We start from the raw sequence: 18,785 nt of genomic DNA, 5'->3' as shown, positions 1-18,785 counted from the left end.
TTCTTTGTTTTTACAAAGCCTGGGGCTGTCACAGAGAGGACAAAACACTTATTTTAGCGACATCCCTCGTGTATTTAAGTCATTTTACAAGCGATATTGTATTTTATTCACCTATTACAAGCGCACGTGCTGCGTTGCTCTGTAAATCGTACGCCGACCGGTTTCGACGGTCTACTAACTACATGAATTACAAAACACATTTTTTTCGCTTAGAATCTGTTTAGTAAGACTTAAAAAAAACTGTCATCAGGAATTGTGAAAGAATTCACCTGTAGTTTCTCCCCTCAAGGCAGGCCAAGCCGCGCCCCTCCACCAGCGCACCACTGAAACCGCTTCCTGACGTGTTCGAGAAGCCCCGCCTACTCCCCGGCGGCCGCTTTGAGGTTCTCGCGTAAGTCTGTGTTGCTTGCGACAATGTAACACGCGCATGATGGGATTTACCGGCATCACTTTGAAACGCTTTTCTCGGTGTTGTTTATAAAGATAACACGAGTTTCTTTTTTACTTCAAAGGGGATGAAACGAAGTGTCACTGACTAAAGTGAGTCAAATAATCCGCTGGGTCATTACAATGGTTTTTGTATGTTGTGTTTTGCATGTTGTGCTCGCGCTGAATTGTGTTGATGTTTAGATCCGACCACGTTCAGTTTTTGCTTTGAAATATCAGAGGAATGCGTTAAAAGTTCAAGAATGACATTCTGTCGTGTGATATCTTTTAGAGTTCTTACATGAAGTTGCAGTGAATTGTGAATGAAAGTGAATAAAACACGACTGGCAGGGATAGAGCAGTATTGTATTGTTTATATGATTTAAGGGCTCTTGTTTAGCACATGTTCTTTGTATTTGACATTTCTTGCAGAAGATCTGGCTCAAATATCCTTTGAGGATATTCATTGACTCTTGCATTCTCTTTCAAATGACGTTTTCGTGTGTTGTTGAAATGTTGTTAACCTTTAAAAGTATATAGTGGAGTATTCGCGAACCTATTTGCATCTGTTTTGCGTCTACAGACTGGTTCTGTGTATAAAACTTTCACAGGTCTGTAATTCTAGATGAATAACGTCAGATACAAAGCATCAAGACAGCTGTGCTGAATTCCCAAGACTCTGGTGCTAGGTGACATGTCAGAGACCCACAAATGGCACAGTAACCTGTTGTGGAGTGTATCTAATGTATTCAGCCTTAATTGGAAGATAACTAGATGTTTAATCACACATTTACTCGGTGGTTTCCCAGTCTGTGTATCAGCAGCTTGTGGTTATTGTATCTCTCCCTCTGGGAGGCGTGACGTGCCGCTCTAGAGTCACAATTGGGATTATGTTTTTTTCACAGAGCTCTACCAAGTTTCAGACCCGCAGCGATGAAATCTGAACTCTCTCCCTTTTTCTTTTCAAGCACACACGCTCTTTCTCCACTCCCCCTCTTGTTATGACTCCATTGTCTCTCCTCTAAACGCCTCCTCCCTCGCGCTCCCTCAGGAGTGGTGGGTTTTCACCTTGCGCTCAGCATATGGGGGGTGTAATTTGCTGCTTTTTTTGGCTTTCGGTTATTGTCTTGCTCGGCCCGTGCCCACAGACAAGTTTTTTCTCTTTTGTCCTTAATTCGAAAACGCACTTCTGCTTGTTGGCATTTTTTTTCAATCTTCAAAGGCATCCCTTATCCTGTTAAGTGTTTGGCTTGTAAACGCACTGGGGAACCTTCATTCAAGCGATTCCACTCCCCAGCCGGGCAGACAAAAACATACAGCTGTTTTTGTTGTTTCCAGCCACTAAAACAGCTATTAAATAGGGTGTGTAATGTAAAAAGCAGTCTGTGAATTAAGCGTCAGCTCCCTTCCTGTCATTTTCGCTGGCATGAGAGTGTTTATCTGCCCCCGTCAGGTAATTAATGTTGCATTTTTTTGCACGCAGATGCTTGTCAAGGTGGCGATGAAAGCGCTGGGCTGTTTGCGACAGAGAGAGAGTCTGGCAGTGTGAAAATTAGAGCTGAAGGTGAAACCTAATAATCATCATCATACGCTTGATGGTTCCAGAACTGTTTTTAAAATTCACAGAGAGTAGACGCACTCCTCGCACTCATCCAGTTTATGAATATAGATGCGCACCTCTCTAACCTGATGGAACTGCTGAATTCAATCACCGTAAAAAATGAAATAACGCTTTTTTTATCTAAAGGTATTCTGTGATTGCTTTCAGAAAGTAGTGTTGTTTTCCGTAGCGATGAATGATGTGCTTGAACATCATTATATCTCTCATTGTGGCCATTATGGCTCATTACCATCAAAATAAGATGTCATCATGTTTGTTTGTTTGGAGAGGTGATAATTACAAGAGTCTTAGAAGATTGGTTGCCAGACTCACTTAGTTTGTCTAAAAGCGTGTTCTCCCCCACCAGAAATTCCTGAAGGACTCGACCAGCGTGCCACAGCACCCCGCTAACCTCCGCTCGCTGGCAGACCATCCTTGCCGAAACGCCCCGATGATATCAGGCATCTAACTTGTGTGAAATATGTGAGAAATATTCATGAGCTCAGTTGGAGAGTATAAAGAAGAGATGAAGAGGTGGTTTTGGAGGACAGATTGCAACAGCGAGATAAAGATAGTTCAGACGTCGTGGAGAGAGTGAGAGAGATGGGAAGAAAATGAAGTTCGCGTAAATAGGAAACTGGCATTCTTCTATAAAATATGAGAAATCCAAGTACCGTACAACTGTCAGCAATAAAATATGTAAGAGATTACATTGCTAATCATTGTATTTTATCACGCTCCCCTTCTCTCTCGCTTTCCGTTTATCAAAGAGCTAGACACTCTTTTGGTTTTTTTCTTTAAATTTTTCCTACCTTTGCTGTCTACCCACACTCGCGTTTTCATATTTCCCAAAGTATCACCCTCCCTTCCCACTTGGGCGTAGAGTATGGAAATGAGAACTTGCCCCCCCCAGCCGCTCCGCACAGAGGTGGTGATTAACCGCTGCACACCCCAGGCATGCTCTCTCTCTCTCTTTTTTTCACACACACACACACATATACACACATACACACAGATTGACACTTTCATGCCTGGGATCAAAGAGACTTATAAATCCCAGTCACTCTCACTTTCAGTTCGCATTCAAAGCGGCGATGCCAGTGCTGTAATAATAAGCAGCATCTCCGCAATATGCCCATCTTCGTGAGATGGTGATATGAATTGCGAGGCGCTTTGTCTTTGTCTCGCACATTTCCAGGTTTATTTGCTTGCAGATTCCTCACCCTGACACCTGACTGAGTCTCACACGATGTGTCGAGCCACCCGTTCCGAGTCGGGATGGAAACATCTTGGCTTGACAGTTCACACGTTCAACCTATGAGAATGTGACTGCAATTAAGCATTAATGTCCTGTTATGACTTGCTTGTTGTATTTGAACATTTCCAAGAATGGAATAATTAGTTTATTAATTCACTAATCTGCTGGCACATGCAGAATTTTGCAGTACCCCGCAACAGGATCGGCTTTTAGAAAGAGATGTTTTGTCGGAGAACTCTGAGAGACAGCGATGCGTGTCTTTGTACGCTTTGTCTAGTCTCTGACTGGTTTACTTGCTTTGTTTTCAGTCAGATTCTTCAGTTTGACATCTGCCTTAGCACGGCACGTCTCTCTGCCCCAATCGCTGCGATGACCCGCCCGTGCTGCCCTCTTTGTGTGGCATGAATTGACCTGCCCTGGAAGTTCACCTTGACCTTACGATGAATTGACTGCGATCAAGCCAAAAAATGTCATGGCTGTCTTTTTAATTAGGCTAGAATGAAGCGATTTAGCCATCGGAAAATACTGCTCAGTGCTTACACATGCAGAATTTAGCAGTAAAGCTTTGTTAGAGATTTGGCTTTCCTATTGCCTCTATGTCTAAGGGGAACCGCACAAAATAAATGTTTCTCCACCATATTGCTCCATCAGTTCAGACACTGTGCTTTAAATTAGGAGTGACGTCTTGTCAGATTGGTGTTGAAAGCTCGCCAAGGCGATTCCTTCCTCTGATAACGCAAACACACAGCATGGGTGGGGTTCGCATGTCTGTCTGTTGGTTCTCCCCCTGTGGAGAAGTCATTGACTTGGATGCTTGTTGATGTTTTTTAGAACGCACTGAGAATTTTAGCTTCAGGTCTGAATGGGCTGGCTAGGTGCTTTGTGTGATGTCCTTCGATTTTTGTGCGTGCGTCTGTCTGTCTGAAAGTGTGTGTGTGTCTGAGCAAGCTTTGTGTCTGCTATTGTGTTTACCGTTCCATTACATCGCGTAGTCAAGAATTAGACACGCGCTATAATTGCTAGTGTGTGTGCTTATGGCGTAATGAATGTTGAGTGAACTTGGCAACTTAATGAGTATGTGCTTTTTGTAATATGCTGCTGTCTAGCACAGGAAGTGTATAGGGATTAAACAGGAAGCGGCAGGCAGATTGTGAAGAGATGTGCGAGCGCTTCAAGACAGGGTCAAAGGTCAACCTGCAACCAAAATGGCTTTTTCAGGATCGATATACTCCGTTACCTCAATTTAAAGCACGTTTACATATTCTTAAATCTTATATTAGCTTTATGCATTCATTATAACGGCCATTGGTTGAGTTTTCTAACAGTATCCTGCCAAACCAGCCTCCATTCGCATTTCTTCTTTTGTCAAATTCCAGTTCTTTGTGTGTGTGTGCAAGGAAGCGCTCATCTCCAATATATATTCGGCTCTTTTTCCATCTCTTCGCACAAAGGCAGTAGCTTCTTCTCTCCCCTCAATAGAGAGTGTGTTCGCTCTCTCTCCCATGATGCCCCGAAACAGTTATTACCATTTAAGCAAAAAAATGGAGATGAATGCTGATGCTGCAAAAGCTCGACCTAAAATCAAGCTGTGAAATTGCCTGTTTTGACAGTATGAGAGACCTCAAGCCGACTCGATTGTTCTGTTCTCGTCTCACCCTGTCTGTTGCTGTTGGGAGTATCCGTGTAGGAAATGCAGCGCATGGGGTGCGTTTCAGTCATTTGCTACCCGCTTTGCTTCTGTTTGGCATCCTAATATCTTTTTTGGTGCAGATCTGGTGGTAAACACCCTCCTTTTGAATCAGCGAGTAGATGGGAGTTTTATGTATTTGAAAATGACACTTAAAGGGATAGTTAACCCAAAAATGAAAATTCTGTAATCATTTACTCTCCCTCGTGTAATTTTATACATGTATAAATGACTTTGTTGCGATGAACACAAAGAAAGATATTTGGGAGAATGTTAGTAATTTTCAGATTCTTCCAAATATCTCATTATATGTTCAAAGGAACCAAAAATACATAATTTTTTTCCTGCTATGGTAAGAACTGAAAATCCTTCCATATATCTTTCTCTGTGTTCATCAGAACAAAGACATTTATACAGGTTTGAAACATCCTGAGGGTGAGTAAATTATGGCAGATTTGTAATTTTCGGATGAACTATGCCTTTAAGGCAAATGCATATTGTATTTTGAATGACAAATTTTGTTTCCATGAAGTCCACTTATAAGAGCAATTTAGATTTCTTAGATTAAACTAAATGTATGCTTCTCGTCAAAGGTCGGAAGAACCTTTTCTATTACAAAGTATCTTTTATGTAAGTTTCTTATAGAAACAGCATGAAAAATAACATTTTATGCTTCTTTGTTTTTTTAAGATTGGATGTATACTTTTTTAACCAGAATGTGTGTTTCCTGGGATTTGAACCCATCAGCTTGGGTACCTTGAATACACTCACTACATTAAAGGAAACAAATTCAGAGTATGTTCACATAGTAGCCTACATCAAACTTTTATAATTTTTTTATCAAAAGATCAAAGCATTTTTCACGAAATGCCTCTCTTTACACGAGTTGTAAAGTCTTTGCTGACTCTTGAATATCCAAAGTCCGTCATTAAAGTATTTTTTTCCACTCAAGATGCAAGTCAGCATCATTGAGCTTTTCCTGAGCCTGTTGTGCAAGACCTTGACGAAGCAGATAAAAAATCCACCAATGTCTCCTCGCTCATTCCTTTTGATCATGTTTTTTGAACGTGGCCAGCATGAGTCCGTAAGCCAGCGAGTACAGAGCAGCGTTCCGCTTTCAACACTTATAAACAAGGTGACGCGTGAACTCTCCTATGCAAAGCTTAATTGAATAGAAGTGGCTAATCTTGCCAGCATGTCAAACTGTCCTTTTCTTACCCAGCAGCCCCTTTGAAGGTGGAGACGAGGTAAAATGTTATGCATACTGATAGGCTCCCAGCTTCTCTGTATTTTTTTTCGCTCTTCTCTTCATCTCTCATATACGAGGCCCCCAAGACTTCTGCGTCTGCTGTGATATGAATTAAAGATGAATCTTTCTCACTTTTCTCCTCTATAACTTTCTCGCTTCGATACACGATGTCCTCTGATGCTTTCTCTCCTTCAAAAATGAAATCGTGTTCGGCTTATTGGCAGAAGTTAGTCAATTCTGTATCTGGACTTGACTTTGTATTGGTTCGAGCTCAAGCATCGCTATTACGAGGAATGGAAATCATCGGGGAACTGACGAAACAAAATTTTATATCGTTATTGCCATCGTGATATGATATTTTTTAGGTTTAGTGTGTGTGTGTGGTTATTGAAAACTCTGATATATTTTCTGACTTTGTCGCGGTAACAGAATTTCAGTAGTCGGTACCAATACCAGTAAAACTCCTCGGTACCCATTTCATTACCAAAGCAAAACACTTTTTGGCAAATCGTTTTGCCATGCTAATTGAAACCGCTAACAGAATTTGAAACTTTCAACCTGTCAGACAGGTTACTCCAGTAGGAAGCGCTCCAATAAAACATTAAATCCAAAGTAGAAAAGTGAAACTCAACTTTCATCAGTCAAGGAAAAAATAAGAGATTTATAAGATGAAAGATTGCCTGTTATATATACCCAAAATCAATTATTTCTCATGTTTTACCGCTACAAATACCGCTACAGAGCCAGCCATGAGATTCAGAAACACTTGTCCAGGTGAGGCTGTGTTGGGCGTTTACATGAACGCTGAGTGCCCGGTGATTGCCTGGAGTTCGCATCTCTGAAATCCTCCCAGCAAATTTAAAAATGTCATACATTCTCGCCTAAATAACTCTTAAACCTATATTTTGTGACAAAATAACCTTAATATTATGAACATTTAGCTGTTTTTCTGCTCCACTGCAGTTGCTGTGCAATGCCTGATGGGAAATATAGCGTCATAAGTCCACACCAGTCACCTCCCAATGCATCCTCCGTAAAAGGTGCCGATCAACGACACATCTGGGGATTTTAACCATTGTTGTCTAGTGCTGCGGCCAAATACCCCCATTTGTGGTCTTTGCACTTGACCACTTGACTGTTTTTGGCCCAAGTGTTCTAGTGGGCGTGAAGACCCCAATTGTGCATGTAGTATTTCTAACCCGATGGGACAAACTTAGCAAGTGCAAACATGTAACGTTAATTAATGTGGTGTTTCTAATTATGTTATAAAAAGCAGTTTTACAAAATACATAATTCACCATTAAAAAAATTGACACGTTTTACAAAATATTTTAATATATAATTATATATAGTCAAGTCAGATTTATTTTTATAGTGCTTAATTTGTATTGTATCCAAGCAGCTGTACCCCAAAAAAGCAAACACATGTAAGCCAAACATAGAATTAATTGAAATAACCTTAAGAAGTAGTTGTATAACTTTGAGGAACGCTTTCCTCAAACATCTTGCGAGTCCCGAGCAAAAAGTCTCATATTATATCCAGAACGTGATGCCACTCGGAAGCAGTGATCAAGATAGTGTGGGTTTAGTGTGCTTTAAGGGCACTGTACTTTAGTGTTTTTATGACATTGGCCAGACTTGAGGTCTTACTTTCTGTCGCGTGCCCCAATACCGCAAATGGGGGTATTTGGACGCAGCCTTAATGTGAACTTTGAGTTGGAACAGTACTTGGGCTGCAACTGATGGCGTTTCACAAGAACAGACAAGAACACATATTGAGAAACGGCCCGGGTCTTGTGAAAATTAGGTACCGGCAACGGGACCGACTTGGACCCGAAGTACCAGGACTTTTGACAAGACTACTTTGCGCAGTTATATTCTTGTCTTGTTCTGACTTCAAATTGTGGCGTAGTTGATGGAGCGTGTGTTGAACAAATGCTGTGGTACGTTTCGCTTCTCAATCTTCTTGAGGCGTTTTGTGGACAGGTGAGCCGTTGCTTTCTCGAAAAATAAAACGTTAAAAGAAGTTGAAAGCTTCAAAGAATTACACCCGTATCTAGGGACCAGAATAACAGAGAATAAATGTGCCACATTTGTGTTGGTGTGGCATAAGATGTATTGTTTCTTTGTTTGTTTTTTATCTCTCTTGTTCAAAGGTTGATATATAACAGCTGCCGCTCCTGTCTTTTGATTGGTTGATTAAAGCGTCGAATGTGAATCAGCAGTCAACACTTACTGTTTTCTCAGCTCATCAGTAAAACCAGAAAGGCAACAGCTACAGGCATCATGCATAATTTAGCACATAACTCCTTCACAGCTCTATTACTTTTTATCAGCGTTCTTATATTTTGGCACACACTCTCTCTCCCCCTTTGCAGTCTCTCTTCCTCTCATTTTAATCTTTGTAATTTCAAGGATTTCTCAAATCATTCTAATGTCATTTGGACCATTAAAGTGCAAGTTTACGAACACTAGTAAAAGATATTCATGACAACAGCGCTATCGTTTGTTTCATCAGCCCGTTCCTTAAGTTCACCATTCACACGCTGGTATTCTCACTTTATGAAGTAGATTTAAGTACTCTTGCAAGGTTCTTGGTCTCAGACACGTGCCTCTTATTGCACCGGACCAAAGCCGCTAGTCACAAGCATCCTTCACTTCACTGTGTGAAGGTGGCAGGACTTTGAAGAACAAAAGAATGCGTTTGAAGCTCGCACTCTTTGTGCCGCATAGAGATGTGCGGCAGTTGGTATTCTCTGTGGTGTTTTGTTAACCTAACATTTGTCTTCTATCGTCCGCTTTCCCTCTCTGGCTCTCTCTCTTTCTCAGTGTCTTTATTTTCTCCCTCTACGTCCCTCCATGCACCCATCTGAATCATATCCTCTCTCTGGTTTGAGTATCGCTCTTTGCCGTCTGACTCTTTGACTTCCTTCCTTTTCATGTGTTACTCAACTTTCCATGCCTCCTTCCTGCTTCCCTACTGTCTTTCCATTTTTATCATCTTCCCTGCTTGTTTTCTATAGCTCTCTCCATGCATTTCAACATTTCTTACCTATTTCTGCTTGAAATGTTTGTCCTTGTAGCGGAATTTTTTTTCAGTTTCTTTTCTCACCAACTGACCTGATCTCTCTCTCTTTCTCTTTTCAGTAGGTGACGGGGTGCCATGCCAGCTGCTGCTCCCCTGTTGCTGCTCCCCGCCATCTTGTGGTGGCCTCTGGTATTGCCCCTGGCCCACGGTCAACTTCAGAGCCCCCCAACGTTCACCCCCTTCAATGGCTCCCGTCTCAATCACCTTCTACTTGACAACCGCACGGGTCACATCTACGTGGGAGCGGTCAACGTGCTTTATCACCTGTCGGCAGACTTGCAGCTGCTCTCCTGGGGCAAAACAGGACCCAAACTGGACAGCCCTGATTGTCTCCCACCCATCGACCCCGTCGATTGCACCCAAGCAGAAACCACAGACAACACCAACAAACTTCTACTGCTAGAGCAGGTTGAAGGTGGGCAGCCACTGAGCCTTATCATGTGCGGGACGGTCCTGCAGGGGATCTGCGAGAAGCGGAGCCTCGAGAACGTCTCTCAGATCCTGTACAAGACTGACAACCCCGTGGATACTCAGTATGTGGCTGCGAATGACCCTCGCGTGTCCACGGTGGGCGTGGTGGTGCAGCAGAAAGGTGTCCTGCTTATGCTCGTTGGCCGGGGATTCACCAGCAAAGGACCTGGCGGCATTCCTCCAATCACAATGAGACGTTTAGCCCCAGTCGCCCATCACTCGGCGCCAGCGTTCTCTCACGAAGAACTCGGTAAGCTGGTCGTGGGTAGCTACTCTGAGTACAAAAATCACTTTGTGAAAACATTCCACCACAACAATTACATCTACTTCGTTTTTTATCGCCGTGACGTGCGGGGCAAACGAGAGTACAGGACGTACGTTTCAAGACTTTGTGCCGGCGACCCCAATTTCTACTCTTACGTAGAGGTACCGCTTGCTTGTGGCGAAGGATACAATCTGGCACAGGCGGCCACGCTTGGCACGCAACGTGAACATCCCTCCCTGTTTGTGGCTATGGCCATGGGGCAACCATCAACAACAACGCCCAAAGAAAGTTCGGCTCTTTGTGTCTACAATATGGAAGAACTGGATAAAGCCCTGCACGCTGCCCAGCTCTTGTGTTACACACAGGAGGGCAAGGATTTGAATAACATGGAGAAGGCTTACATCGAGTATGAAGTGTCCTCTAGCTGTCTGAAACTCCCGCAGGTAAGCTGATCGACTCGGTTTTAAATCATTTCTCATACTGCTTGATAATCATTAGCTTGTTTCCTTTCAAACCGATGCCAAATGATCCATTGTTGCCATATCTTGCTCAGGATAGAGAATGAAATCCAACCACTTATTTCTAGTATTAGCCAATCGAAGAGCAGTGTTTAATGCATTTGGCTGTAGCTTCACTCGCTATCAACTTTAATTGCCAGTCACAGCTAATCATACCCTCCTACCTCAGGGTGGCCTCAATAGACCCTGGCAAACGGAGGGAGTGGCAGCACGAGTGTGGCGGTTTTAATGAGGGTTAAATCCATAGCTAAAGAGCTCTAAGTAGTAAGATACAGCCAGCAAAACCGTGAGACATCGGGCTACTAGCCGGGTCGTGTAAGACAGCAGGGTGGCACAGTTTATTGGCGAGAGATCAGGGTTGGCTGGGTTTTTGTGATGGGGCTAAATCCGGGCGAGTGGCAGCTGCCCGGTGCTGACACAGATTAGCGTCCAGATGTCTGCACCAGTGCTAATCCACACAGTGCAACAAATGCAGAGGTAGCTCTGGAGAATAGACCTAGACGTCTGAGCATCGCAGGTTTAAGATCTGTGCATTGTGAAATCGTGATGATATTTTGGGCTTCAGTTTGTGTATATGATAGTTTTACACAACAGTAGTGATGTTTTTGTTAACTGTAAAACCAAGGTAATCTGGGGAATATAATAATTGTTTGTTATCAGTGCGAGTTGCTTTGAGTCAAGTCCCAAAAGGTTGGAATAAGAAAAAGAGGAAAGGAGGTAATAATGGAGATTGCGAATGTTTTATGTTTGTCTCCTTTGTTTTGTGAAAGGGTGTAGTATTATTAGGAGAAAGTTGGGAATATAATGGAGTGGTGTATGGGCATGTGCGTGTGTGTTCGTCTGGGAGGGGGTTAAATCCAGATAAGCGTAGCAGCTGGTTTCAGTTCCCCTGACCCACATCCTCTCTGAGCTCTCATCATCACACAGAATCCCACTGAACCTGTGACCTCATACTTACCGTACCGCTACCACAGCTATGCATCTCTGTCCGAAACTTAGTACACTGCCTACAAATACAGAGTCATGCAGCCGCATTTGTAAGCAATTTGTTTTGCACAACATAAGATGCAAATTTGTTTCGCACATAATGATTTAATTGAGATTAACAACTGATTTCAATAGTTTGCTGTTCACTTGTTGGTAAATTTATGATGTGATCATCTTAAAAGCCTTCAAATATAGAGCGCAACCAAATATTGAGTCAAACTAATATAATTACATAGATCAATACTTCTTATTAAAATTTATTATAGAAATGAAATGGTATAATTTACTTTTCTTCGACGTTCTCGGCCTGCTTGATGCTTTTTCCCCTGATGCTTGTTGCAGTGCATTGTGGGATATGTGAAGGAGACGCACCTTTGAATTCAGAATGATGTTCGTGATGATGCATCTGGTTTAATACCATATAGGAAGTGTTGCAGAACTGAAGGCTGTTTTTATATCTCTAAAGCATTAGATGTGTTTGACTTCAGTCATGTGTAGCTGCTCTCATGCGCAACCGCTCCGTTGACCGGACTGCTGTGGTATTGTGTCTGTCCGTCCACTGACAGCTGCCGTTCCAGAATAGCATTAGGTCAGGACACACAGACCTCTGGCTCCAGCGAGAGTGCATCTAAAAATCACTGCCAGCCACAGATAGATGATGGACTGTGTTTGTCAGACACGGTTATAAAAACAGCGTGGGTATTGATTTTCATGCACAGTGAAGACAGGATGTTTCTGCTTCTATTCAAACGTTACTGATCGTGGAAACTTCGGAAACACTTGGCCAGTCTTTTTACTTCAGATTATTATTAAACGTGTATTTGTGGGTATTATTTGTTTAGAATGCATCATCGGTCAAGGTTTTGCAGCCATGTGGGCACGCAGCTGCCTGTCTGTGTGATTTGCACTGTGCTTGTACCTCATTATTTCCAAAACATTTAACATTCATTAATTCCTAAACTTGTTATATTCCGTTCGACTGAACGCAAAATATAGCCATGTTACATTCATTGGAAACGTACATGTGGTTCAGACGTTGGAAGAATCATTTACATTTATTTTACATGTGCATTTGGCAGTATGCAAATCGACTTGAAGGTTTTTGGTCTGCAACATTACAACCCCAATTATTTTCTCTTTTTCCTTTAATATGATTAAAGAATAATTCAATATTAGAAATAAACCTGCCGCTGTATATGGTGATGTCTATAATACAATGTTTCTGTGGTCATTTAGAATTCTGTGAATGAGTACCCCTGCGGTGGAGAACACACGCCCAGCCCCATCGCCAGCGCCATCGCTCTCGAGACCATGCCTGCTTTCTCCTGGACCCCACCTATCACTGCCGTCGCCACTGCGACTGAGGTCGGCCACACTATCATGTTGTTAGGAGACAAAAGTGGACGGCTACACAAGGTATGACTCAGGTCATTTAACAGGTGCTTTGAATTGCGCTTCGTTGAGGACAAACCTGCAAATTGTGTTTTCGCATCACACGCCCACGACTCTCTAAAAGCATAATGGCAAATCAGCATGGAAAACTGACATATAAAGACCGTTTACTGTCATTAAGGGTCATTAAATTAAAACGCAAACACACACAGCACTCAAAATCTGTCATTAAGCAGAAACTCAATGGTAATGAGAAAAGCACCCTAAAGCATTGGAATATATGAATAAAACACATTTTGGTTTGTTCAGAGTTCAGTGAAGTTTGCAGCTTTATATTGTGGCCTTGATGTGAAAATTGGAAGATAACGTTTTTTAGTGTTATCAATTGGTTGCTTTTGTATTATGTTTCAACGAGACATTGGATTCAAGGGCGCTAAATTTGAGACTGTTAAAGTGGTTTTAACAAACCTAAAAACATGTGAGATCCGAGGAGGTGATCTGACTTTATCTTGAGTTACGTTCGGTTGTTGACTGCATTTTAAGGCAGATGGACAAGAGGGTGCACGCATGTCTTAAGCTTCTGTGCTCTTAATAACAGGTGAGTCATGGGAGATGAAAGAAAAGATTTTTAACTCTTCTTTGCACGCTAGGTGTTGGCTTCAAAAAGCTGCATTACAAAAGTAGTCGACACAAAAATGATTGGAGATTTTTACCCTCATGCTGTCCCCTATGCTTTCGTGTTATAGTATTTCCTTGGATTACCAAAGGTGAAATGTCAAATTCTTAGCTTTTTCATACGTGTATTTCTGCCGGTCATGTCTGTCAAACTTCATAGAGAGCAACAATAATACTGCAAAGGTGTAGTCTATATGGTTTGTGCACTGTTACTGCATTCCTACAAATCTGAGAAAAGCTGTGCGCTTTAAACATTTCCACAGAAGATGTTTGATTTCAAGTCACAAGAGGGTCAGTTAATAATAACAGAAATAAATTGTTCATGTAAACTATTCATTTACAATTATTTATTTGGCATACATTATATTTATGTATTAAAAAGATATGTAAAAAATCAGTCTGTTACTTTAAATATGTGCAACACAATCTCGGTAATGGCTGACCTCGTAAAAGTGACTTTATTTTATGAAACCTTGCTATGCATATCTAATAACCGTTTCACAACCGTGCGATCTTATTTGCACTGGTTTTTGCACCAGTGACGGTTAGGGGAGGGCCTTCGTTATTGCTATATTCAAATAATTATACATACTTGTACGACACGCATCTCACGAATTCATATGAATAAGCCGCCTTGAAAAATAGTTATGAATTACTCTGAGATGAGGTTGGTTTTGTGGAGAACAAGCACATTGCTTTAAGATCTCCTTCAAGACTTTATACTTTTTTTATAAAAAATGCGCTTCTGCAAGAAACATGCAGGACTGCATCACTTTGTTTTGTCGGCTTTCAGAAGAGAATGTTCATTAGGGTTTGTACGGCTCACGGTTGGTCCAGTCTGGCTCTGGGGGCTGTGATCACGTGTGTGCACGTGGGAGTGTGTGTGATCATCAGCATGAGTGGACTTGTTCTGATCACTCATTGTAGGTGCCTTGGGGAGAACAGGCCCCAGGAGGACTGGTCACATGAGGAGCTCTCTGGGACGGGTGGTGGATTTTTTTGCCCAAATCCCCTCCAGTTCTGCATGAAATAATAACTACAAAACTCTGAAACAGCTGCTTGTTTTGCGTTTGAAACTTTCCTCGGGCAAAACTTATCCCAGGCAGCCCACGATATAATTTCCTTCCTGCAAGATTCTGAAAAGCACTGCAACTCACCTGAGCTCTGTGGTCAATGCGTGGGGTGTATGTAAAAACATTCACTGGTGCAGTTTGCTAAAGTGTTATTATGGCTATTGCTCATACTTAGAAGAAACCTCAAAGCCAGCATCTGTTTGGGCTGTGGGTAGTGAATAATAGCTGAATTTATATATAATCTTTTTCAAAACCAAGGCTTGTGGTTTACACCTGGAAAATACCAGATAAAAATGACGCAATCTTGTTATTCAGAGTAATCTAGAACCGTGTGATGTTTTTGTAGTAGATGCTACGAATACCCTATATAGCATCACCGGTTTCATTAGCTCAAATCGTAGATTATTGTGTTAGCAATACAAAGATATTACATTTTAGTGGCATCTAGAGGTGAGGTTACGAATTGCAACCAATGGCTCACTCCACCCCTCACTCCCTTTTGATCACTACGGTGGCTGACGCAGAACTTAGATGTCGTCACGTTTTTGCTTCTTTGCCGAAGAAGATAACGTATTTATGAAACGCGCTCTGCAGTTTGTCCATTTAGGGCCACTGTAGAAACAACATTGTGAATTCCATGCACGGGTTCCGGCTGTGTATGTACATTATTTGATTGAATAACAGTTATAGATAACCAGAGCTACTGCACACTTTTTAAAGACGAAAGGGTATCTGTTTCTGAAACACATTTACTTTCACCATCAGTTACCGTCACATTTCTCATATCATCATCTGAGTCTTATCAGCACAATTATTTAACAAAGGATTTAATTAAGGATTAAACTAAATGGATTGAATTTTTAGGCATATTAAGGTATTAGATGATAAAGGAACAGCTGAAAGACATTGATACAGCAGTATGTTGTTGAATAGCAGCGAGTGGATTCAATACATAACTGCAGAAGAGATACAAAATTGTTGTCTATATATAAGAGGCATTGACCGACTACTGTAAGTTAGTTGAATCGCTTTGTGTTTTTTATTATTTTAATCAAAGTGGTTCTAAACTTCAGTGCATCTAAAGGCAGATGGTGGTGTTCTCTTGTTTCAGTATTAGTTTTGCTGCTCATGACTTTACAGACTTTGCGTTCAATCATCACAATTTCAATTCATAATTGACAATTAATCGTCAGCCAGATCTTATTACCATGACAGCAAAGTTTTGATTCCCAGGGAGCACACATTTTGGTCAAATGTATTGCTTGAATGCACTATAACATTAACATTTAGTCATTTAGCAGACACTTTTTATCCAAAGCGACTTGGAGAGACTCAGGGAGCTTTCCTGTAGCACAGTGGTAAGAGCATTGCATTAACAACACAAGGTTGTGGGTTTGAATGGGCGTCTGCCAAATGCTTAAATGTAAATGTAAAATGCAATAAGCGATATGTCGTACAAGAGCAATAATACAATAGGTGCTAATACAAAGTTACAAGTTTCAACAAAAGCTAGACCAATACCTGCTGGAAGAAAGAGAGAGGGTTAGTGTACATTACATTTGTCTTTAAAATATCCATAGAAGAGATGGGTTTTAAGTGGTTTTTTGAATGTTGTGAGAGATGTGGTTGACCAGACCACCAGAGTTAGGAAGAATGTTCCACAAGAAAAGGAGTTGTGAAGTAGAATGGACGGGAAAGCGATTTAAGAAAGCAAGACAAGATGGCCTTTGCAGGAAGATGCTTTGGATAAAATATAAATGTACCGAGTCAACACCATATCCTTGGAAACACTTAACAATGTGCCCTAGACACTCCATAGCAACACCCTAGCAACAAAGCAACATTTTGTTCAAATGTTTGAATTCATGTTTAATGTTTTGCTCTCATGCACCTGCGAGAAAAGCACTTTTGGAAAATATTTAGTCTATAAAATGGAACAATTTAGACAATTATCTGTCCTCTATCTGTGTGCCAGGTCCATGTCCATTTACCCAATGCGTGTGTTTTCATTGCAGGTGTTCCTCCGTGCAAACGGTACCGGGACCAAATACGCCACTGTGGAGGTGGATACAGAGAGCGCCATTAACGCTGACCTACTCTTGGACTCCACCAAACAGAACGTCTACGTGCTGACCGACAAAAAGGTACGAGAGACAAATCGTTTCCTTTCAACCGCCAGCAAGCGAAACCTTCTCCCGATTTCTCACGTTTACTCCGACACACATGGGCTGAATGACAGTTGCTCTGCAGATGAAAGTGTATAGTTGAGTTGTCTGCTTTATGCGATGAATAATTGCCAGTGGAATTGCTTTGACAGCCAATCAGAATCTGAGGTTTTCGGCACGCTGCTTGCTCTTGCAAAACTTGGTTCTCTTGCGTTTATCACTTTGCAAAGCCAGAAAAGTGCTCAGGGCCTGTGATATGTGTGCGTTTCAGGTTACAAAGCTCCATGTTGCGCAGTGCGAGAAGCATTTGGACTGCCACACCTGTCTGGGGAACAGAGATCCCTACTGCGGCTGGTGTTTGCTGGAGGGCAGGTAATCAAACACACCTCTACCGTTTCATCTTTTCCCATGAGACTGCGACCCTTGTTTTGCATAAACAATATTTTTTTGTGTATTTCCATAGATCATTCGTGAATGTTTGTCCGTTTATGTATCTAGTCACTGCATTAATCGGTTTTAAAGTGTTGAACCCTATTCGCAGGGGATTAGTATTATTTGGGGACCTCGTGTGATTTAGAAATGACCCCCCCACATCTGTATTTCATGCACTGGATAAGTGAAGCCTGTGATTTTACTCAAATCTACGGACTTATTTCCCGAATATGATGGCAAGGCTTAGCGTATATTTTTATATACAGTATAGTTGTATGGGGTGAAACGATATGATTGTACCGGTCAGCATTTGAGACCCACGATTGCGTTCCAGAATCTCCATCTGTCCGTTCGCAATCGCGTTCCGGGATCTCCAGCATCCGAAGTGCTATTATACGAGATGCCAATTCGCACAGGACTAATGTTATCACAGTACTTCAGTTTTCGTCAAAATATGGTAGGTAATTTGCAGGGGGAATTTTATTTGACAAATTGCAGACATGGTCGATTCGCTCGGGATTAAGATCACAGACAACCTCCGCAATTATAACAAATGGCAAGAGGTCCCCAGGTCATACTAATCCTGTGCACATAGGGCTTTAGTTTAACTCAAAATTTTAATTCCTTCATGTGTTTCAAAACCCACAACTTTTTTTTCTGTCTGTTTTTCATACAATAAAAGAAAATGGGCTAAGTGGTCTAAATAGTATAAGTCACGATTCACTTTTGCTGTATATAAAAGCATGGATTTAATCAAATAATATGATGGCGATGTGATGTGAAGGCGAACCACTTCGTATCACTTTAACACTGAGATTTAGAAAATCTGGGAGGCCCGCATTTATTCAGTTGATGATTCAGTTGAGCATCCATATGCCCAGTAACATTCAGCAGACTCTAATCTTACTGTGTGTTGATGTGTGTGTCAGATGCACACGGAAGATGGACTGTGCGCGACACGCTCAACCACACCACTGGATCTGGAGCTACGGCCACGAGCGTCAGTGCGTGTCCATAGAGAACATCTCACCAGCCATCCAAAGCAGAGAAGAGCAAACAGAGGTACGTACCCCGATCTCAGATCTGCATAAAGTCATACATGTCTACATCACAGTCTCTTTTTCAAGAACGTCTCATTTGAATGTTATTTGTCTCAAACTCAGATGCTTGATCCACCCACAGTGATATATCAATGTACATTGAACTTTCAGAAAGGTTTTTATTGGTAGTTATTATTTACATTTCCAATGTGAATAGTATCTTGTGAACACTTTGTTTTAGGTGAACTAGTTAAAGCCAGAAGAATCTTTGACTGTATGTGTGCAGTAAGCATCATTTCTGTGGTCGTGTGACAGGAGGCTGCGGTGTCCATGTGTCTAGTCTTTGCGGTCTAATCTTTCTTACAGAAAACCCAACTTCATGTCTAAATTAGTAAACTGTGCTTGTTTTTAACATGGTTGCGGTCACTTGTTGAACGCCATGCTCATAACCGGAGAGGA

General features: G+C 41.7%; 1 protein-coding gene across 1 annotated transcript in view; it reads left to right on the top strand.

The window, feature by feature from the left end:
- Nucleotides 1–514: 514 nt before the first annotated feature.
- plxnb3 (plexin B3) overlaps nucleotides 515–18,785 on the top strand; it is a 34,689-nt gene continuing 16,418 nt past the window's right edge. The window contains exons 1-6 of the mRNA XM_079467031.1: nucleotides 515–540; nucleotides 9,368–10,487; nucleotides 12,786–12,965; nucleotides 16,705–16,833; nucleotides 17,126–17,226; nucleotides 18,216–18,348. Coding sequence (XP_079323157.1) covers nucleotides 9,384–10,487; nucleotides 12,786–12,965; nucleotides 16,705–16,833; nucleotides 17,126–17,226; nucleotides 18,216–18,348 — 1,647 coding nt within the window. The 5' untranslated portion in view covers nucleotides 515–540; nucleotides 9,368–9,383. The remainder of the gene's footprint in view (nucleotides 541–9,367; nucleotides 10,488–12,785; nucleotides 12,966–16,704; nucleotides 16,834–17,125; nucleotides 17,227–18,215; nucleotides 18,349–18,785) is intronic.

This window comes from Barbatula barbatula, assembly GCF_947034865.1.
Source record: "Barbatula barbatula genome assembly, chromosome: 11".
Taxonomy (NCBI): Eukaryota; Metazoa; Chordata; class Actinopteri; order Cypriniformes; family Nemacheilidae; genus Barbatula; species Barbatula barbatula.
The sequence above is the reverse complement of the archived record's forward strand: the minus strand, read 5'-3'. Positions and strand labels throughout refer to the sequence as shown.